At 40.1% G+C, this 23547-nt stretch overlaps 1 protein-coding gene across 2 annotated transcripts; it reads left to right on the top strand.

Annotated features, from left to right (window-relative positions):
- The first annotated feature begins 1379 nt into the window (after nt 1-1379).
- Nucleotides 1380-23062, top strand: LOC135499549 (ubiquitin-conjugating enzyme E2 E1-like). 2 transcript variants are annotated; one of them, XM_064790381.1, is made up of 5 exons: nt 1380-1482; nt 1838-2095; nt 2603-2653; nt 18586-18718; nt 21734-23062. In XM_064790381.1, exons 2-5 carry the CDS (start codon nt 1851-1853, stop codon nt 22019-22021), a joined length of 717 nt encoding a protein of 238 aa, XP_064646451.1. In that variant the 5' UTR covers nt 1380-1482; nt 1838-1850; the 3' UTR covers nt 22022-23062. The 2 variants fall into 2 exon arrangements, with proteins under 2 accessions (XP_064646451.1, XP_064646452.1); XM_064790382.1 differs by lacking the exon at nt 1380-1482 and adding an exon at nt 1575-1643.
- The last annotated feature ends 485 nt before the right edge of the window (nt 23063-23547 follow it).

Genomic DNA, 23547 nt, shown 5'->3' with positions numbered 1-23547 from the left:
ACGTAGTAATATTAATACATACTAATACAAAATATAAATTTCAACTTTGCCGTTGTGTAGAGTGATATACAAATACTATGAATACCAAGTTTAAACACATTTCAACATTGCCGTTGTGTAGCCTAATATCCAAATACTATGAATACCAAGTTTAAACAAATTTCAACATTGCCGTTGTGTAGACTGATATGCAAATACTATGAATACCAAGTTTAAACACATTTCAACATTGCCGTTGTGTAGACTGATATACAAATACTATGAATACCAAGTTTAAACAAATATCAACATTGCCGTTGTGTAGACTGATATACAAATACTATGAATACCAAGTTCAAACAAATTTCAACATTGCCGTTGTGTAGACTGATATGCAAATACTATGAATACCAAGTTTAAACAAATTTCAAAATTGCCGTTGTGTAGACTGATATACAAAAACTATGAATACCAAGTTCAAACAAATTTCAACATTGCCGTTGTGTAGACTGATATACAAATACTACGAATACCAAGTTTAAACAAATATGTGTTCACAATAACTGCACTACGGCATTGTGTATTAGTGGATTCTATTTAACTGGACCACAAGTAATTACGAACGGCGTATCCCTTTAAGCGGACCGGCCAAATTTCAATTGCGTGAAATAGCACTGAATATGTATTAAGTTCAACAATGCGTGTATAGATAGCTTATTTATGCGTGTACCTCTTCCAATACAGTATATTCTGATGTGCTCGTGACACTATCTCAGCAGATCAATTCAAGAATGGAATGGATATAAGCTCACATGTATTTATATTTGAGTTTAGAAAAAAATCATTGGATCCAGCAGCGACACTGGGAACACGGCAAGTACATGTCATTAAAAAAAAACCCAAATCAATTGAGGGAGAGAAAACATCTTATTTATAAAGCTTTGGCATAGGCCTAAATGACAATGTCAGATATCATGATAGTACATGTAGGAGGAGATATTTAATATGTAGGAGGATTTGGAATTCACACATTTCATTTTGAGCGGTCTATTTTTGTATGAATTGTGTCCAAACCTTTCATGTTACTTCAGAGGGCCAATTATCCTGTAAGATTACGTTAATCCTCGACACCCCCTCTTCGAAAACTTACTTTTAAAAAAGTTTACATACCCCACACTTTATTCTAAATAAAATAGTAATTTTTGGGTCATATTTAATGGCAATGGTTTTAATAGTTAATTAATATACATTTGTACACGCTGGTAAGAGAATTCTGATATAAAAATAATTAAGTCAACCTTAAAAATCGATTAAAAGATAACTGAACAGAAACTGATATTGGCATCATGTGCTCAAATTGAACGGATGTCAGCGGAGGGAGGCGACCGGGAAGAGCCAACTGCATGAAATTTTGCACGTTCCGGATCGGTGTGACTGTAATATTTTGCCGTTTTGGGATACTTCTGGACTAACGTTTTCAAATCTGATAATTCCTATCGAAAGGTAAGTATAAGTTCTCTACGTGTGCCAAGTTTCAAGCGGATCTATCCGGTAGTTTTTGTGGAATCTTTATGGAAACGTTGAGGTCTCTTTGTTGCAAATCGCAATTTTTCCCCGTGCGATTCAGCTGGGCTTTGTACAGGGAATGTTACTGTGTGTAAAATGTACGTAAGTGTTAATAATTACTTATGGTCTTTTAATTTGACAACATGTCACTTTAATTAATTTGTCTGCTATTTCTTCATTCATATTCTCTTCTAGCTGGGGTTTTGAGACTGCTTTGAGAGGGAACGATTTGGAAAAGATTTTTAAAGAAACGATCGGGAGAAAACTTGACAAGTTTTGACTTTTCTTTCAGAAAGTTTGATAGAATGGCCGAACCCGAGCAACCTAGCACGAGTGGGTTAAACGGGACCCCTCAGCCTGCCCAGCAGGCTGTGCAGCAGCCCCAGCAAGTTTCTACTGGACCCGGGAGGGGGAGGGGAAGGGGCAGGGGCCGTGGTGGTCACTCCAGAGCGAACTCTGCTGCCAACAATTCTAACGGTGACTCACCAAAACCCTCTCCAAAACCGGCATCAAAACCACCTTCAAAGGTGACATCCACCGCCCAAAAAAGGTAGGTGTATAAAAAACAGTCTGCTCCACTTGTTCTGGAAATTACAAGGCGATCCATCGCATAGTTTTTGTGTTTATGTGTGTTTACTAAACCATGAAATAGTGTATCCTCTTATTCACATAGAGCTCAGAACACGATGCTCCAGACATGCGAACTGGATCGATGTTGCTCATTTGCATATAAGACAAAATCATTTCCTGACAGTTTATGCAGCGTCTAATCTCTAAACTTTTGCAATATTTGTAATCCTTATGCAATAACCTTTCCATGCATGTCAATTTTATCATGTTTCTCATTGCGATTTTGGAGAAATTTCGAGCCAAGTTTTGTGTATAATTTGTATGTCAATACCCAAGTTCGCCATATTGAATCTTGTAGTGTGTATAAATGACTGCCTTGTGCATAGTGCTTGGCTATTATCGTTGTGTTAATTTTTGCTTTGACGAAACATTTACAAAAAAACAGCTGTGAGTAATCACACTAATTAGGCTAAATTGTTATTTTCAGGATTCAAAAAGAGCTTACAGATATTACTGTTGACCCACCACCAAATTGCAGGTAAAGCTTATATATTTTCATTGTCATTTAACCCTTTCCTTGACATTTAACCTTAAAATTTGTTGTTACCAGAGTTAATGCTTCCATGGAGGGATATGGGGTATTTACAAGGCTAGTTTGAGGTTTTGTTTTCATGGTCATCTTCTTTGCTTTCAAGTCGACTCTCTCCTACGCTTAAATCTTTAAATGCCAATTTGTCTTAGGGCCTATAATGAGTTGTATCATAGTAAGCATGCTTTTTGCCGGCATGGTTATTTTCAGGAAAAGGTATTTTGCTGTTTTTATGTATTTTGTTATCGCAGTGGATATTTGAACGTGTCATGGTTTAATTTTATTTCCGCTATTTAGCCGGAACTTCCGTTTCACATGCGCAGTTTATGATTTTCAGACTTGTATATTTTAGATTTCTACTGTTTCTGCCGGCAATTGCCATACATCAATCGTACACAGAGGTTATTTTGCCGGACAACGCACACCGGTCTGCACAGGGGGTAACACCGCACTTTCATCAAAAATTTTATCCAAATTATCCACGCTGTTCTTGTTCGAAGCTTTAATAGCGCATTCAACAGCGGAGACTAATAAATTCGTCACCAACTGTGAGCGCGCGGCATCCTTTCATCATCATCACCAGATATAAACATGTCGAAATTGTCGATTTCAACTAATTGTCCAAGTCCGAAAATCATAAACTGCGCATGTCGAAGGGAAGTTCCGGCAAAATAGCGAAAAAAATGTGAAACCGTGACACGGTCAAATATCCACTGCGTAAAAATTGTTATTACAAAAATATTTCAAGTTTAGACGCTTTCCTACAGTCTCTGAATCTCCTGAAACCATTTTTAAATGAGAGTTTGCAACACTGAATGATTTAATTCAGTTAGTTGGCACTAACACTGACAATAACCCCTTGTTAGCCATGAGATTTGACATAGTGTTGACATACTCTTGACAAAATGTTGCGTTAACCCAGAGTTAATCTTAAGTTAGCAACCCTGGAGTTCGTGTCAACTCAGAGTTAACTCCAATTGAACCTGAGCACCAGGTGTTATTGAGGCAAATTTGTATTACAAATTGCGCTACACTAACAATGACCCCTAGACGTTAACTCTGAGTTGACACTTTTTGAGGTCAAGTGTCAGAGATAACAAGTATTTGCAGAGTTGTTTGTTTGCAAGGGTGTTGCTGGGGTATTATAAATGCAGGAGTAAGGGGGTTAGCAGTGGCCCAGTTATGCAAATGAACCCCTGCAAAAATGTACTTAATTCTTGTTCAAAAGTCCAGCGCTGATCAGTTACTCTAATAAGGATGAACATATTGACAGAAGGCTTCCACTCATAAACTCACTTTTGACGTGATGACGGTTATTAGCCGGCTTGGTCGAGGCCAATAGGGCTTATGCTGTGCTGGGGGTGGTTAGTGCTGGTCTGTAGTGCGTGCATGCGTCAGTCCGTAACGTTTTAACCTTGTCAGCGCTCTACTGTCTTCATTTTGTGACGGATCATTATCATCTTCCATATGTGCATATATGGGCCCAAGATCTATGCCAAGTTCGATTTTAAGCGTCATTCGATTCCTAATTTGGCCACCAGGGGGCTTTTTGTAAAAAACTAAAACTGACTATGCTTTGACTCTGAGCTAGGGTGCTCTATTTTTTATCACAGGTACATCTATTGAGGATACATCATATATATTACGGGTTTTTGAATTGACCTTGTTTTAAGGGAAAACTAGAACAAATGGCAGAAAATGGCAGATTCCTTACTGGTGCGCTTGTCAGCACTCTTGCGTCTTCAGTTTTTGACAGATCCTTTTCATTTTTCATATGTATGTATATGACCCTAAAATCTAGGTTGAGTTTGATTTTGGGTGCGATGTGATTCTCAGTTTGCCCAATAGGTGGCTTTTTCTGAAAAACTTAAAACTGGTCTAGTGCCCATATCCTTGAGCTAAGATGCTCATATTTCTACTGTAGGTGCAGCTACTAAAGGTAGATTGTATATATGATACAACTTCCCCCCCCCCCCAAAATTCCCAAATCCTACTGCCAAGCGGGCACACTGCCCTTGGTGCAAGATCGCTTTGATAATGATTTTGGCGCGGGAAGGGAATTGTGTATGTTGCTCGTGTGAAATCAGCTTTTAATACAGAGCAACGCTCTGATTGGGCGCTTAACCCTTTGGGCGCTGAATTTTTTTAGAAAATCAGAAAATGTTATACCCACACTTCACAGGGCTATAACATAATAAATATTTGGTGCTGTGTCAATATAGTCGTAGAGTTTCCCCTTTCTTTGGCCAAAAAAAGACATGTAACCTGTTGACATTCATAAGCGCCGTCTATGAATACAGATTGGAACTAAATTAACGATGTCTTGAGAGGTGCTGGGGCAGTTTTTATAGGGGCATTGGTCTCTCGTCACCGTACGGCGACTCCTGCGCTCAAAGGGTTAAGGATGAACATATTGACAATTGATGACGGTTATTCTAAGATCGCTTTAATAATGATTTTGGTGCAGGAAAGGCATTGTGCATGTTGCTCGTGCGAAATCCGCTTTTAATACAGAGCAACGCTCTGATTGGGCGCTTTTTTTCTACTGCTAAAATCCTTGTGAAGGGCATGGATTTCATCAGGGGTTTGAAATATCGAGAGGTGGAGTATATTGAAAATCACTGGTTAGGTCAGGATGCTGTATTATCAAGGTTCCTTGCATGTATGAGTTGTAACTAAAAAAAGATGAATAAACTCTTGACATGCATGTCTATACATGTAAGTTCGAGCATCTATAATTGGTGTGAACGCATCATAGAAGAGTAGAGGCTATGATGAATCATTTATCCGAGTCAAAAGACAGAACAGTGAAGAGGTTTCACTGTCGCTCACATCCTCTTGGCTTTTGCAAGAATCAACAATGAATGATACACTTAGTGAACATCGTCATCTGTCATCTGTCGTCATCCGCAGTGGAAGAATTTTATGCCGTGCATCTTGTTCAGCCTGACATTTGGCTTGCAAATGTCAGCAGGGCTATAGTTCCTGTGGTGACGAATTTCAGAATACTATCATATCCAAGGACTGATCAACTGGAAAGACAGATTTAAAACTTTCTATGAATGTGGTCTATGCTGTAGTGGTAAAACCAGTATCACATGTTTCAAGAGTCCTGAACTCAGTGACAGCGTGGCTTAGTCTTGGCATTGTGGGAAACTATCCATCTTGCTATGACTGTTCAATGTGGCCGTAATGTTTGACTGGATAGAGTAAAGTGATTTGCCCAAGGTCACAAGTGATGTATCAGTGTTTGGTATAATAAGTAAAGTAGAACCTCTCTATTAAGGCCACCCTTGGGACTGACAAGTGTTGTCCTTAATAGAGAGGTGTCCTGATTAGAGAGGTGTCCTGATTAGAGAGGTCAAATTGTATGGAAACAACGAATTTGGGACCAAAACTAGTGTCTTCAATAGAGAGGTTGTCCTTATTAGAGAGGTTGTCCTTATTAGAGAGGTGTCCGCTATGGGAGGTTCCACTGTAGTTGATGTTGAGATCCCTTTTTTTTTTGCCTATGTACGACAGTACTGCAACGATCAATCTCACTTCTCAAAAAACCTGCTGGTAGGGAGGTACTGTTGCTTTTATCATTACCAGCTATTGCGGGCCTAGCCAATTAAGCCAATTAGTGCACCTGCTTAATTGGTCCTGGCAAGCCTAATGGAAAATGCATAGGAAATATCAATAAAGTTGGCTTTTTGGGCGGGGTGTTAAAATAATCCCAACTCCCGACTTCTGACACAATTCTATATATGTCTAGGTATTTACTGGCAAAATTTGGAGTGATTTGGATGGAAATTCGATGTGTCCATCTATAGGTTGAAAATTTTGGTAAATCTGTAATGCTTCACTCGTAGCCCGTAGTGTAAATTCCTGAGAAAGTGGGTTTTGGGGGCTTTTCTAGCTGCGCTAGCTCCGAAACTATACATTTGATACAAACTCCCGACTTCAGACGTGGTTGATATAACTCTTAGGATTATATTCCCAATATTTCAGCTTTATTGGAGAAAAATTCATAGTGTCCATAGGGGGGTTGAAAATTGGAGGATTTTCAATTTTTTTCCCAACAAATATGCGAAAAATATTACTTTCCACCTAGAATTAATCAAAATTTCGCAAACTATCATAAAGTACTTCCTTGCAACAATCATTTGTGAAGCTTTCAAAACTTTTGGCTGATTTATTTGACCCTAAATCAGCAAAAACCAAACATTTTAGTGTTTGTATGCACCAATGCACAGGAGGCTAATTGCCAGATTAATTCACACCTTTCCAATCTCAAACAATAGGAATGATGGAGTCTCCCTCTATTCAAAACAGAGTGTGCTAGGCCCGCAATAGCTGGTAATGTCAACAACAAAAAATGTTTTCCAGAAGTCTCTTGTAGAAAGAAAGCAAAAAATTGAAAGGAATAATTTCTAGGATTTTTTTTACTTAACTCAAAATTTTTAGTGTGTGTGTGGGGGGGGGGGTCTTTTATATGTTAACACCAAGCAAATGATTTTTTAGCACAGCCTCCAATCCGAGATCTATACCTGTCTACATGTAGCTAATGATAGAATAAGTGAGCACTGGGGTAGAACTATGATGGGGGTATTTGCTTTCAATATTGATTCTGCAAGTGAGACAACACAGTCAGTCCATAATGAGGAACCTGCAAGTTTTGTTGATTTCTCCCTAAAACTCATCAAAATAGAATTAAGGACCAATAAAACGACATTTTTGCTGCTATTTCCCCATGTAGAGTAATTAAGGGATGAAATATTCAATAATCATTGACCCGGGAAATGGCTTTCTCATTACAATCATGGTCCACTTGCCTGCATGGCCCCCCAGGGTTTCCGCCAGGAATTTACGTTAGGGGAGGCACAATCCGAAGAAAAAAGCTAGATGCCCGGAGAATGCGTTTTCCGAGCTTTTCAGAGCCAAAAACTCACGTGCAAAAACACTGGTTTTCCTACATGAATTTTTGAAAATCGGCAAAAGAATACATAGATAGTGATAAATATATGTCGTTGAAATGTTATGAAAATACAGCTGATGAATTCCCTCTCAAGTAGTCTGTTTGATACTGTCTGACACATCCCTGACGTTGTCAGTAACTGATAAGGACATTATAGTGATTCACACCTTATCTTATCTCTTTCATTTAGCTTAAAAAAGTGCCCCCCTTGTCCCCTCTGGCAGAAACCCTGCCCCCTATTGGCAGGTTTTGTTGTGCAGGTTCCTCATTGCTCCATGTGACGATATTTTGCGTATCAAACATCGTCATTGCTGTCAAGGAGAAATCCGACGCCAGTCACATGACGAGATCCGTTTTCATACCATTTCTTGAAGAGAACAATTACTGAGAAAGTTCAGCATGTTTGGGGAAAAAGTGTACACAGTATCAGCTTCGACACAGTCTAAATATTGCGTGTAGAACCTCTCTATTAAGGACACCCTTGGGACTGACAAAGTCTGTCCATAATAAAGAGGTGTCCTGATTAGAGAGGTCAAATTCAATGAAAACTACCAGTTTGGGACCAAAACTACTGTCCTTAATAGAGAGGTTGTCCTTAATAGAGAGGTGTCTGCTAAAGAAGGTTCTACTGTACTCACAGAATTGTCATTTGTCATAAATATCCTAATACTGCAGTCAAACAGATGTTTTTGCATTCCCTGCAAGAAGACTAATATTTCCCTTGTTTTTTAGTTTCATCATTTGAGGAAGCATGAGATTTTTTATGACCGCTTTTGATCATTCACATCAAATAAGTAACATACACATCAAGACTACAGTGGAACCTCCCTTAGTGGACACCTCTCTATTAAGGACAACCTCTCTATCAAGGACACTTGATTTGGTCCCAAATTGGTTCTTTCAATTCAATTTGACCTCTCTAACCAGGACACCTCTCTTTTAAGAACAGCACTTTTCAGTCCCAAGGTTGTCCTTAATAGAGAGGTTCTACTGTATATCATAATCGTCATGTGTTCAAACCCAGTCGCAATCAGATGTAGCCTTCACACTCCCTGCTGGGGTAACAAATGTTCCCACATGTCCTTGGCTCATAATAGCTTTTGTGTCCATACTGAAATACAGGAGGCTCAAATTATACATGTATTTACATCCCCCATATCACAAAAAATTTATCCCCCATATCACAAAAAATTTATCCCCCATATCACAAAAAATTTAAGATCTGGTCTCAAACAGATGTAGTTTTTTCCGCACTCCCCACTGAGCGAACCAATGTTCCCTCTCACCCTGCCCTATTCTTGTCACAGTCCCGAATAACAATAACCCGCTGTCGGCCCGGCCAATAACAATACAAACACGGAAGAATCCTCCGTCGCTCATTGTGAATATATGCTCGCCCGACTATTCAGATGTCATGAGGAATATGACTCATGTACGCTGATGGCATGTAGGACCAGTCCATGGAGGCATCCTGAACCTCATGGTCTAAGACGCCCTGTAAATGTAGGGTTTATAAGCCCATGAACACTTTCTGTTCTACAGGGTGGCCCAGAATTATTTCCCTCACACAATGGATACACAACAGAATGCTATTGTGCACGGGAAAATAATTCTGGGCCACCCTGTGCATAGTGTTCCATTTCAAGCTCAAGACTGTAAAAATTCTTCTGTGCGTTCAATGATTTTGTAACAAAAACTATCATTTCTCATGGCCGTACAGTGCTCAGGAAGCCAGGAAAATAGAAATGCAATTATACGCAAGGTCGAGTCCAGTTATATTGCAGACGAATTTTCTGAAATTATGGTGTTTACAGTATTTGTTTGTCAGTCTGCAAAATTGTATTGTTAAAATTTATATTCAGGATCTATTTTGACAATTTGAAATTTTCAAATTCAATTGTGAATTTCAATTATTCAACAAACGATGTAGACCTTTAAAATCATAATGTTGAGCCCTTTGAATCAACACCACGGTGGGGAGAATTCAGGACGAAATGTCCGAGGAGTATTCTTGACTGACAGCTCAGGGCTGATCTCGGATCTGACCGAGTTATCTTGCGTTGGACAGGAAGATATCAGAGCATGTGAATTGTGATTGTGAAGTGGGAAATAAGATGCATTCAGTGACCCACTAACATGTTTACGTTGGAAAACACAGAATCGCTGACAATTAATTGAACCCAGTAATTGACCTCATAAGCTTTAGTTGGATTCCCCCAAAAAATATCTGAGGCATTTTAATGAATAAAACAAAAGTAACAAAAGAACATGATAATACTTTTTCACTACTACTAAGCCCCATGACCTAAGGTCATAGGGGCACCATGGCAGCTGACAGCAGTGATGCATGCCCAAGTAGATCAGTTTTCGGCCTTCCAGATAAGTTGAGGTGCTGTTAGGCCGGTCCACTCTTTGATGTTATCCATCCACGTTTTTCTTGGTCTCCCTCCAGCGACAGTCAGCTGCAAAATTGTCTTTGCAAGCGAATCATGTCGGCATACTATGTCCAAACCAGTTGAGCTTCCGTCTTTTTACGGTGGTCAGGAGTATCTCGTGCGTTCCACATGTTGTCTCCACCTCTGGTCGAACAGACGCATTGGTTCTTAGTTGTAGTTATGAGATCCCAAGCAGTTTTCGCAGGCACTTCATCTCAAACGCTTGGATGCAGCGCTCTGTCGTGGCGTGTGCCGTCCAGCTTTCACAGCCGTAGAGGAAGATGGAGACAGAGTTGGAGTAAAAAAAGGTTTTGGCTGTGTTGAACAGCGTGGTTTCAAACAAGAGACCCTATCACTAGTATCTGTGAACATTCATAAACGCATACCCTGGAGTGCACAAACCAGGTCAATCCTGAATAACATTTCTGGACCACTAATTAACTCGTTCTTGGTTCAGCGTCCTGAGGATCATATCCGGCCCACAAACCCCTGACATTTTGGTGCAAAACTAAGTGCACCCCAATCAGATCTCTCCCTAGTCTTTGGAATGAGAAGCAAAGGTTCTGTCTATCTGGTGTCTATGCCAGGGCAAGTAAAAGATCCCACCTTGTGAGAAACGTAGCTTGTGTGGAATCTACCTCTAGCCGAAGACGGATTCACTAGGCTAAGAAACAGGGCCAGGGGTCCCAAGCACCAAAACATTATGGTAATTTTAGGGGTTTGCCAGTCAGTCTGAATAGTCCAAGCTGCCAGGATCGCTGTTCTCCGCAAGGAAATATCCAGTATTTGTGATATTATTGCTGAGCAATCCAAAGAACCCCCTCCATGCTGAGCCTACCTGCCTGAAATAGCAAGCGCATTGATAACAAACCCACGATCATTAATAAGCGGGAAGCTGTATTAGTTTGCTCATGACTCATTGGCTGGAGGGTGTGCATAGTCGATTGTTAGGAGGGGGTCATGATCACGAGGGTCTGCTGTATTTGGATTGAAGCTTAACTCGTTCAATCCATGCGTCACCGCTTGCGATCCTTGGCTGTGTCTTCTGCTGAGAAAAACTTGACGAGATATTTTGCATCAAATTGAACAGGTTAAAAAAACGATTCGTTAAGACAAAAATACAATCTACTTTTCTTGGTTTTCCTATCTTAGTACTCCTATGATAGGTGTTGATCAAATTATGAGTTCTTACGAAAACAAGTTATGATCCATTGTTGCCATTTTTGAGCCAATATTTTGGAATTTATTTGAACTTTCCACAGCATATTTGTTGTGAATGAGTTGTTGTTACTTTTGACATGATTGGTCAGGTTTCGAGGAAAACAATTAGTATGCCTCTTCTCTTCTTGACCATTTCAGCCTAAGACCACACCACAGTGTTGATATCCTAAAATTGTCATTGCACTGAGTGTGGGTACTTCAGAAAATATGACTGGTCATGGTCGTTCACGGGAGTTAACTTTTGCTGAGGTGTTTCGATAGTTCAAGCATGCAGTTTGCATATATACACTGCTGTCATCACCTGAAACGCTGTGTGACTGTGAGTGCTGATCAATCTGGAGGCGTTCATGTAGTATCATGCTATACTGTTGACGTTCTATGCGGTAAATCCACATGCCTTTCTCCTACCGCCAGTTGTATGCCCACACAATCTGACAATAGGTTACAGGCAGGAATCCCAATCAACCACGTGTAGTCATTGTAATGATCTGATGTTGCTTGGATAAGGTCACATTCGATTTACATGCTGTTGCTGTCTCAGGACACTTTGTTCATCAACCTGGGAGCAACTGTTTATCTTTCGAACAAAATTGTTGCTTCAGCACTGCATTTCTCAGTCTGCTGTACTTTAGGTTGGTGAGTAGCTTGCAGGGGACTGCCCCTGCTCTTGGCAGAAGAGTTATAATGACATTGCCCGACAAAGCATGGTTGACGCCACTCTTAGCGGTCGATGAAAGAACCGGGATACTTTCTTCTTAGGAAACGTCGTGAGTTGTTTTGAAACGCCATGGTATATCTACCTGTTTCCTGTGACGATAGACCTTTTATTCTCGATGGATTAGCGAAGAGATGAACCTCATCAAGCCTTTTAGATCATTTGTTACAATAGTGCTGCCAATCCGACGTGGCTACATTGAAGGTACACTAGCAATCCATACGCAAGGCCTTTCCGTCGACCCGCATGTATCCTGGCGTTGGTATGATCTGCAGATGAGTGCGAGCGGATCGGATCTCTAGTGCCAACTAGAAACTGAACCAGCTCTATTCATTGCAATACTGTTGATATTGATTTTCTCTTTGTCTGGAGTTGTCCACAGAACATTGGGCACAATCGCAAGATAAATACTGGTAATTTTTAAATGAGCGATAAATGGTTAAGAAAGAGGACGGGCCTTTTGTGGTAAGGGCAGTCCGTGGCACCAGTAGTGGATTTTAAGGCTTTAGGTCGATTAGACAACCGGCCAAGTCGAGCAGGTCATCAGTGGTCCCCCCATGTATATTTCAGGAAAAAGTGAAATATCTGGTGGCCGGTAGGCCAACATCGCTACTCAAACAAGTTGCCCGCTTTGAAATTAGGTGGTCTCGGGCTACGGGAGCACAGCTAAAATGAAACCCTGTCATCATCATTCAGTTGCAGGTGTCCCGTGCAGTAGAGAACTTTAACTATAGCTCTCCCCATGGTGGATATGAAAGATGGGCAAATGCCTCCCCTGACAGCAGCCCTCTTAAGCCTTATTGGTGCATTAAATTCAAAGCCTTTTATGATGTAATGCGGCCAAATTAGGGGGGTGGGCCAAAAAGTTGGATTTTTTAGGGAGATGACAGGGTTGTGCCATGCCATGATGAAATTTGAGGTGGAGATTAATTTCCAAAACAATTCGTTCTTTTCAAATTTTTGGAATTTTCAAAATGGCAGTACCTATGGTCAACCCTTAACAGGGCAAACTCAGTGAAGTGGTTTTGAAATTCATTTCGTATTAACAGTGCAGTGGTCATGGAAAGTGAGGTCCGTGTGATCGCACATTGGGTTCACCATATGCTGCTTTATATACCGTATACAGATAGTTACATTGCATACGGCAGAATTGGATCCAATTTGGGTGAGGTGCACCGTAAAGTGTGGCGCGGGCAATACGGCTTTCTGAGCTGAGGCCAAGGAAAGTTAGATATTTGGTTATTAGGTATTAGTTATCGATTTTGAAAACCTTTCATTTGTATGTTGTACTATAGGTTGAAACTCTGCTCTGACATAAAGGTTTTGTGCTATACTCCCAGTAATGATAACATTGAAATACTGTACAGTAGAACCTCTCTATTAAGAACACCCATGGGGCTGACAAGTGCTGTGCTTAATAGAGGGGAGTCCTGATTAGAGAGGTCAGAATGAATGGAAACAACCAATTTGGGACCAAAACAAGTGTCTTTAATAGAGAGGTTGTCCTTAATAGAGAGGTGTCCGTTAAGGGAGGTTCCACTGTATATATAATTTAAATTGCTCTATCCATGCTATTTTGACATTCCATAAGAACAGCTGTTTAAACTCTTATCTGTAAATGGAAAATATCGCTAAGATTACTCTTGTGAGTAATTACTCTTGTGAGTAATTCCTACACTAAATCATTTGGCTTTTGACCGCATTGTGTGCATTAAAAACAACTCTTCTTAAATTTTTCTAAGGACACCCCTGGGACGGACAAATTCTGTCTGTAAGAGAGAAGTGTCCTCATTACACGTCACGAGAGATCAAAGTGAATAGTCCGTTCGTCCGTATTCTGTTCTGTTTGACCACGTGCCAGTGTCATAATTCGCCGGATAAAAAATCAATGATTGATATTTATTGAGAGTAAAAACGATATAAAATTCAGCAGTGGGAGTGTAGGTAGTAAGAGGAACAGCCATAAACCTGCGTTGACCCAATATCGCCTGTATGCTCTATGCGGGATTTATCGGACAAAACGCCAAAAATAGATCCACCCATCCTTTAGCTCTCAAGCCATCTGTTTGTGTACCCACGGGTGACATTTGTCCTACCCTTGATTGTTACATTATGCTGTTAACCCTTTCAGATGTGGCGCATCATCATTTTATAAAGAATGATCATTTACAATGTACGCCGACCTTGTTCGGTAAAAGGACCGTTGTGCTAATTGATTGCATATGGCAGGAAGAGTAGCCGCCCTACTCGGAGTACGAGGTGATTCCCTCTTTGCATTTTACGTCATCAACTGCGCTGGGTTTTCCCCTAGTTCATTCATACATGTACAGTGGAACCTCCCTTAGCGGACACCTCTCTATCAAGGACAGTAGTTTGGGTCTCAAATTGGTTGTTTCCATTGAATTCGACCTCTCTAATCAGGACACCTCTATTAAGGACAGCATTTGTCAGGCCAGAGGGTGTCCTTAATAGAGAGGTTCTTCTGTACTAGCTTGAAAAAAACACAGATAGTCCGGCATCTGCTCGTAAGCGCTCTCCCACAACAAATTGATCTTTTCTCGTCTTAGATTCAGCGCAATCTCTTATTTTTTCTGAACCTACAATGTATATAGCTGGTAGTGACAAGAACACTCTTTAAATTTGACATTTTTGTGGGGTGCAATTGCTGGTGTGTGTACATGCATGTACATCATTTCGGACTGGGGGTAGTGATGCTGCTGCCAACCAGTCAAACGTTTCCTTCGTGCATGGATTCCTGTTGGACGTGGAGTCGGAAGTAGGCGGCTGCTTACCCTGTCTATGATTAAATTTTTTTCCACAGCAAGGTATCCTTCTTAAAGATGTATGTACACCTTCCATCAAAAACGTAATCATTGTCTTGAGGTTTTTTCCTCTCCTGTCACCTTGTCAAATCATTACAATCTGCCCGGCTGAGTGCCTAAAAATTATTGCTTCCCTGACGTTTCCATGTTGCAAAAAGGGCCGACATTCGACTTGTTTACGACAGTGTCGTGACTGTAGCTCGAGGAAGGAAGTGCAAGGCATGTACTGACACTTGCATCAGCTTCAAACTGTGTTGTGAAAATGATGTCATAATAAGTAAGGTGGGAATGCTTTTATCACTTATTGCAGGTTGCTGCGACTAAAATCTCTTGTCTGCACAGTTCGTAGCATCATTGCAGAATCTGCTTCATGACATCACCATCAACAACACTCGAACACCAGGACCCATGTCGCAGGAGTGGCAATATTGATTTTACGAGTGCATTCGTACCGCAGGCTGATTAAGAATCATCGTCAAGCATCTTTGAATATCACAGACTAATCATTAAAACTTTTTTGAGGATAAAAACTATGTGATGGTTATTTTGTGGTCAGGAGGGTGTTTGTTCTTTGTCCGAAAACATTGCACCTTTTCCTCGAGGGCTGAATTAGGAGGTCTTGGTTGACCCCTCTTCCTTTTTAATGCTGATTAAATGCTTCCAATTCAGCAATTGACTGGTGATATCATTTCAAAATAACAAATACAGTCCAAATCACAATTGACATCCCGTAAATCACGTCATTGATGCACTACCCAGCGCGTAAGTCGCATGTAGGTCACGCGTAAGTCGTATGTAGGTCACGTGTAAAATACACGAAACATCGAGAAATAAGCACATCACTGGTGCGACATTGGCACTCAACTCACTGTAGCAAAATACCCGAGATATTCTACTGAAGTGTGTATTTTATGTAAAAAATCATGGTACTATTCTTTGGGTGAGAATTAAAGATTAATAAACAGATTTCACAGTCTTACAAGAAATCTAGATTTTTCTTCATCAATTTGGGTGAATGACGTAGTGTACCCCTCCTCCTGGATTGCTCTTGATTTTACGTTTGAAAGCAAAGTCGGTAGTGAAGCCGTCAGGCCTTTGCGTGCAAATAGTGTTTCCCCAAAATGGGATAGTAGGGTGATGCCCGTCGATGTAATGGCCGAGATACCTTTCCAAAAATCAACTCAGTTTCTGTAGAGCTTTGATTGAGCGTATTTCAGGAATGATACATATAGGCTTACTGCGGGAGGATGTAAGAAAATGGGCAGTTCCTTGAAAAATGAATCAACGTCTTCTTCTTTAGTGAATAAACTGAATCGGATGAATTTACTGAAGCCTTGTATCATACAATGAAAGGATTCGCGGGCAGAAGCATAACAGCCCCAGAAGGGATGCGGCCATCTTGGTTTCCTTGACAACTTAAGTAATAGGTTGATGAAGAGGTCGAGACAATGTTTTTCCTCTCATCAAGCGGTATCGCTTTCTTGGCTTCCTAATGCGTCTACAGACGAGGCTCAGGATCGAGTCGGTACCTTCCTCACGAGGCAACGTCTATGAGAGTATCTAATACTAACGTAAAAAGAATGTGGCATTGTGGGAGAAAACAATAAATGGCAACGAATATCATGTGTTCATTGTAGACCGCTGTTTAACCCTTTGGAGCCCGAGTGTCTACAGAAATACTAACCCATCAAGCCCTAGTTTCCAGAGCAAAATGTTGTTTACATCACCTTTGATACCAAATACTCACAGAGTAAAAATGTTCACCCTGGAAAACCTTATATGAATATCATGCTCAGCCACCACACTACGTCACCAAAGTTGTCATTCGGAATAAGTCCGTCTGACAAAGCTGTAATAAGTGTTTTAAGTGAAGGGTTGCCGAGTGAGTTTTTGCGACTATAGTCGTGGTCGGCCAAACGGATATGTTTTTCTATCTCGACTTAAGTCGAGGTCGGGCTTCAATGGGTTATTAACCTTATTCTGAAACCCCTTTGTTGCAGTGTAGCAATATTTATTTGCATTGCACTGCCCCTTGTTTTTGTGGCAGCAGCTTCATGTGGTTTACATGCAACTCTAACTGCCTAGGTTGGTGCTGCATACAAATTCTGTAAGTATAGTCACAGTCAATATCACATTTGAGTGTTTAGTTTAACCCTTAAAGGGCCAACTGTGACGATCGTCGAATCTGGGCCAAGACGCCAACTTCGACGATCGTCGAATTTTCACCATGCCCAGTTTAGTTCAATATTTTAACACTATACAGCAGCACTATCACAAACTGACGATCTTTGCGTGTTGTTTACATGTGGGGCCGCCATTACACAGTGTATTTGCTATACGATGGTGCAGAACTTTCTGGTGTGTTTTGAGATCGAAATTTCTGATTGTCTCGGAGAAAATTACCATCATTAATTTGGCGGTGGAGGAAACGTCCGTATATTTATCTTGGCCTTTTAAGGGTTAAGATGTTTTAGAATAGAAATTGATACTTCACTGTTGGTATTGCTTGTCTCACAAAATACCACTCGGCTGTTTTTTCCCAAAAAAATTGTGGCAAGGTGCCTAAGTTTGGCCTACATTTTAGCTCGACCCTGGCGGTAGGCCTATTTGGTGCCAACATCTCCAGTTGGGTATCAATTCCTAACTGGAGTATAAAGCTCACAGCAGCACAGCTGGTATACATTTTTAATTAGTTAATTTGTCTTGACATTGCTCAACATTTTTTAGACAACGCGGGTCAATACCTTGACGAAGAATACAGCATGTATTTGTATGCAATCTATTTCAAACTGAAGTTGATTGGCTATTACTCACTATAAATGGCATCGCTGTACACACAATGGTAACAAATTTAGCGTGATGCCGCTGACCATCACCGTCGGTAGTGCAGGGGTCTGATATCTCGGCAAGTGTAGCATTTTTGTGTCTCATTCAAGACACAAAATATACCTTGCATTGAAACTTACGCAGTGGGTGACTTCAAAGTTGGTGTTAGTGTTAACTTTGGGAAAGTGCTATAGTTTTTCAGCAGCCCTGGATGCATCATTTCCACAAACAAGGCTGTGTACCCTTAGCTTTACACCTTAAGTTTGTGTTGATCGCAGCGTCATTCAGAAATATTGTCTTGTTGCTGCATAAAAGCCCTAACATTTTTACAAAATTAATACTATCACCAACTATGAAGTCACCCATTGTGCAGAGAAGATTAACAGGGCAAACCATGTGAAGTTGTTTTGAAATCAATTTCGTATTAGCAGCGCAGTGAGGTCTATCAAAATTGGGTTCACCATACGCTGCCTTTTATACCACATATGTTTAGTGTACATTGTATATGGCAGAATTGGATCAAATCTGGGTGAGGTGCACCGTAAAGTGAGGCACGCGATATACAGAAAAATGGCATGTACAGTGGAACCTCCCTTAGTGGACACCTCTCTATTAAGGACAACCTCTCTATCAAGGACACTAGTTTTGGTCCCAAATTGGTATTTTCCATTCAAATTGTCCTCTCTTATCAGGACGCCTTTCTATTAAGGTCAGCATTTGTCAGTCCCGAGGGTGTCCTTAATAGAGAGGTTCTACTGTATTTCTTCAGTGGTGTGGGCAGAGGCTACGGCAGCAATACCGCTGGAGTTCAGTATGCCACAACAGAACCACCACTAAAAAAAATTTTCCCAACGAACCTTGCATATTCTCATCTAATTGTTTCCTCTTCTTTCTCATTACAGTGCTCGGCCAAAAGGTGACAATATATTTGAGTGGGTTTCTATTATTCTCGGCCCTAAACATTCGCCGTACGAGAGTGGCGTCTTCTTCCTCGATATTAGCTTCTCGGAATCTTATCCATTTAAACCACCTAAGGTAGGTTGAGTTGGCCATACTCGTTACTCCGGAAACACAAATCGAAATGGTAGTATGTTGATGATGAAACAAGCCAAATGAAACGCGACAAATGAAATAAGCCAAACTAAACGATCAAAATAAACATTTTAAACCTGAACTGAAAGATCAAGTTTACATGACTTAATATTCATTGCAGGATCCGGTCAAGTATGTTTATGGCATAAAATATAAAACTTTTTACATAGTCCCATTCATTTTGGTTCATTTTAAGTTTTGCATGGTGAGCCATGGAGTGTTTCATTCACTCGTTTATTTTGGCTTGTTTAAAACTGAACGAGCCAAATTAAGTTGGCCTGAGTGAATAAAAGTGCTCTTTCATTTCAGGCAAATATCAACGTAACGCTTGCAATCATATTGCATATAAACGTGATCTTCAATTTCATGTTTAGAATGTGTATAAAGGTTAATTTAGTTTGATTTGTTTGATTTGCCTCGTTTCAACATTTACATACTACCTATCAAAACCACCTTCAGAGGGTAATCGTGTTTGTAACTAAAAATACCTCAATGAATTTGCGTTGGTTTGTAAAAATAACAAAAATTGAAAAATTGAAAAATATCAAGAAAAAATGGCAACAGCTGACTCTTTTCCACGAAGAGATAGACTCTTTTCCACTCTTTTCCATGAAGTGCTTGTTCATTGTGTGCACTGGTATGAAAACATCATACATACCAAGTTTCATCACAAGGGCATGTGTCATCTCTGAGCTACAGCCCTAATTCCAAGCAGACCAAAACAAAAGTAACCTGGCTTTAAAGGAGGACTATAGACATGAGCAGAAGGGCTTATTTTGCCATCTTCAGGTGACTAATATACACAGTAAGGGCCCTGGGTCATATCAGATTCGGCACTAAATATGTCCCTCGTGCAAGCGTGAATCATTTCGACCTACTGTGAGATATGTGAGACCCCTATTGGCGGCTTTGTGTAACTTTATCTTGCCTGCCTAGCTGCTGCCTATATTGTCCCTTTAACACAAACATACGAGGCACAAATAAATCAGCAACATGTTTTGATCTCCAACAATGCAATTGAAATATTCACTCAATTGATTTGTGTCTGATACATTTCAATTAGTGTTTTATTATCGATGAAATGACTCCATGAGGAGATAAACTATGTGTACACTGTGGTAGTTTACTGGCATGTTCAAATGGATAAATCATCGTACATTTAGGAAATGTCCTCTTTGAATATCACAAGAGCATCTCTGTAACCAAACATGTACACAGTACTCCTAGGCCTTCTCAGAATACATTGTATGCCCGTATCCACCTTGATTTCTCCAGAATACAAATCACAGCTCAGAGCCATGATAGACTCTGCAAATCTAATCAATATTGGGGGCCATCTCAAAACACACTTACACACATTGAAATGAAACTCACATACTGCAAGCCATGAAATGTTTGCAAGAATTTATTTTCACAAATGCCTGGTTGAACTTGAAATCAAAACAGGCAGATATTTCAAATCTAATGCATTAAACCAGTGTGCAATATTTTGTTTACCGCCTATTAAAAACACGCTATTTCTACTGCTGTCATTTGTGTTGCAGAAATCTCAGTTTACACTATCACAGAATTTCTCTTATGTCTCCAAATAAGTTCATATTCATACTTATCTTTCACTGCGGAACGAAATGTCAGTTAAACTAATCATGTCTAGTTGTTTGGCATTGGTTTATTTTGAGATGGTCCTTCACTTAATCATGTGGCACCTGCAGTCTGGTCTTGAATGCACGCGAGGGGTCTGATGGGAAAAGTAGCATATTGGGTTCCTAGAAGGGAGCACTCTTGAAGTGCACTCAATATTTGGAATGTTTTGATGTGGCCGAGAATATCTGAATGCACTTGATTTCGGTAGTATGTAAATGTTGAAACCAGCCAAATGAAACAAGCCAAATGCAACAAGCCGAACTAAAAGATCCAAATAAACATTTTAAACCTGAACTGAAGATCAAGTTTACAGGTAATATTCATTGCAGGATTCTGCCAAGTATTTTTATGGCATGAAATATAATATCATTCACGTAGTCCCATTCGATTTCGTTCATTTTAAGATTTGCGTGGTGCACCATGAAACGTTTCATTTACACGTTCATTTTGGCTTGTTTAAAACTTAACGAGCTTAATTAAGTTGGCCTGCGTGAAAAAAAGTGCTTTTTCATTTCATGCAAATACCAACCTAACGCTTGCAATCATACTGGCTGATATTTATAAAAGACTAGTAAATGCTTTTACTTTAATCTTTATCTACATTCACACTAGCCATCTCTGTAGAAAACTGTAGTAAAAGCATTTACTAGTCTTTATAAATATTAGCCATTGTTTATAAACGTGATCTTCAATTTCATGTTTAGAATGTTTACTTGGTTCGTTTAGTTTGGCTTGTTTCAACATTTACATACTACCCACTTGAACATGTATTTTTGAAAGTGGTTGACCATAGATTAAGGGTAAAGGTTCCATATGCACTCAGCCCAAGATGATCTAGTACGCCCAATAGGAGCCTGATCATTGTAAAGAAGGAATCCACTCTGCATTCCTACTTGCCATTTCATCTGTTTCTCATCCCCCCGCCCCCCCATCAGATGTCTTGACAACATCAAGGAGGTCAATAATTCTAATGTGATATTTACAGAGGGCTGCAAATCGATTTTAGAGTTGATGCATGTGGTATTGCTAAAGCATTTTGAACGGGTGAGATAAAACTAAAAGCATCAGTTACTCAGGAATTTGACCAAATAGAGTGGAACCTCCCTTAGCGGACACCTCTCTTTAAAGGACAGCCTCTCTATTAAGGACACTAGTTTTGCTCCCAAATTAGTTGTTTCCATTCAATTTGACCTCTCTAATCAGGACACCTCTCTATTAAGGACAGCACTTGTCAGTCCCGAGGGTGTCCTTAATAGAGAGGTTCTACTGTAGTTAATAATTACTAATTGGCATTTTCTTTCGATGTCTTTTCAGGTGACATTCAAAACTAGGATATATCATTGTAACATAAACAGCCAAGGGGTGATATGCTTAGACATTCTAAAGGACAACTGGAGTCCGGCGCTAACCATTTCTAAAGTCCTCCTCTCGATATGCTCCTTGCTAACGGATTGTAATCCAAGCGACCCGCTCGTCGGTAGCATCGCCACACAGTTCGTAAATAACCGATCGGAACATGATCGAATCGCAAAGCTGTGGACTAAACGTTATGCGACAGGAGTAGCGAATTACGATCCTAAAGTACCTAACGGGAACGCTTGAGGTGCCGTCGCATAAACTTTTCCTAACTCTTCGCCGTCATACTTTCTATTTATCCATTTACCCATAATGATTGACTTTGGTGGTCTTGGAAACCAAGATGGCCGCTGCATTTGGTTGTCATGGAAACTATATGGAGTCCAGGTAGTCTTGAAAACCCAAGGCAGTTGACGACTTAGTCTTCTGTCTTGGAAACTAAGATTGAATTGCTACTGTGACTTTGGTGGTCTTGGAAATCAAGATGGCCGCTGCATTTGATTGTCATGGAAACTATGGAGTCCAGGTAGTCTTGGAAACCATGACAATTGAGACTTGTGTCTTGAAAACCAAGATGGCATACTGTTACTTTGGTAGTCTTGGACGTCAAGTTCACAGTGGACTTTTCGACATTGCTGAAACTGAGATGTCTACTGACATGGTGGTAGTCTTGGAAACCAAGATGTCTGTAATATTGGTTGTCTTGGAAACTGGGAATTATGACACTGACGTTGGTGTCTTTAAAACCAAGATGGCTTTGGAATGTCACGTTGTTGTAAAGAAAACCAAGATGGCCACTGAGTTGATGGTCTTTGAAACCAAAATGGACGCTATATTGGTGACCTTGGAAACTGGACTGGCTGTTATTTCCCTTGAAATGGATCATTTCAACACATTTTTAGTTGGAAGACAATGTTTTAGGTTTAAAAACCTGCAGCTAGCAGGTATTGTATTGGGTCGGATTATGTTTTAAAATGTTTTGAACGGTTGGTGTAGTGGCAAGTTGTGAACAGCACATGTTTGACAGGGTGGTGTTTCTAAATGCGCTTTTGTGGAGAAAGAATTTAGTTAAAGGGGAACATTCAAATAATTCAATGCTGGTTCACTGAGATGGGTTTTAGCTGCGTGTACTTGTTACTCCATTGTGTCACAATGGAGTTTACGTTGGGGCAGTACTGTCGCAATCAACTGGTATCAGGTATTTTCCTACGAGGAATGAACGACTGTAATGAGTCTATGGTGTCTCGAAGATTGACCGTGATCAGATAAAATGTGACACGCTCTACCAAAACTAGGCGCTTGTCGCATCTGAACTTGACAGGTTGATACGGACTTGTTGTTCATTTCCCTATTGTAGACCTTTTGTGAAATGTGACCAAATCAGTTTGTAATAGATTTCACAAAAGGTCTACAATAGGGAAATGAACAACAAGTCCGTATCAACCTGTCGAGTTCAGATGCGACAAGCGCCTAGTTTTGGTAGAGCGAGTCACAAATGTCAGTTCACGGTATTTTGTTTTACCTTTATTATTATACCTTCTAATTTGGTGTAGCCAGTACAACAAAACCTCATGGAAAGGCCTAGTGTGAATGTACATGGAGTGTTAGATAAAAGCATTTGCTAGTCTTTATTCATATCACCCGATCAGATGAAAGGAATGCTTTTAATCATGAACATCTTTTTCATATGATGAGCAAAAAGAGGTGGACATATTAGATTGTGGGTATTCAGTCTTGTTTACAAACATGATAAAAATATAAAGAAGTAAGCT

The sequence above is a fragment of the Lineus longissimus genome, chromosome 15 (genome assembly GCF_910592395.1).
Source record: "Lineus longissimus chromosome 15, tnLinLong1.2, whole genome shotgun sequence".
NCBI classification, from domain to species: domain Eukaryota; kingdom Metazoa; phylum Nemertea; class Pilidiophora; order Heteronemertea; family Lineidae; genus Lineus; species Lineus longissimus.
Note: the sequence above shows the minus strand (reverse complement) of the source record. Positions and strands in the feature narration are given on the sequence as shown.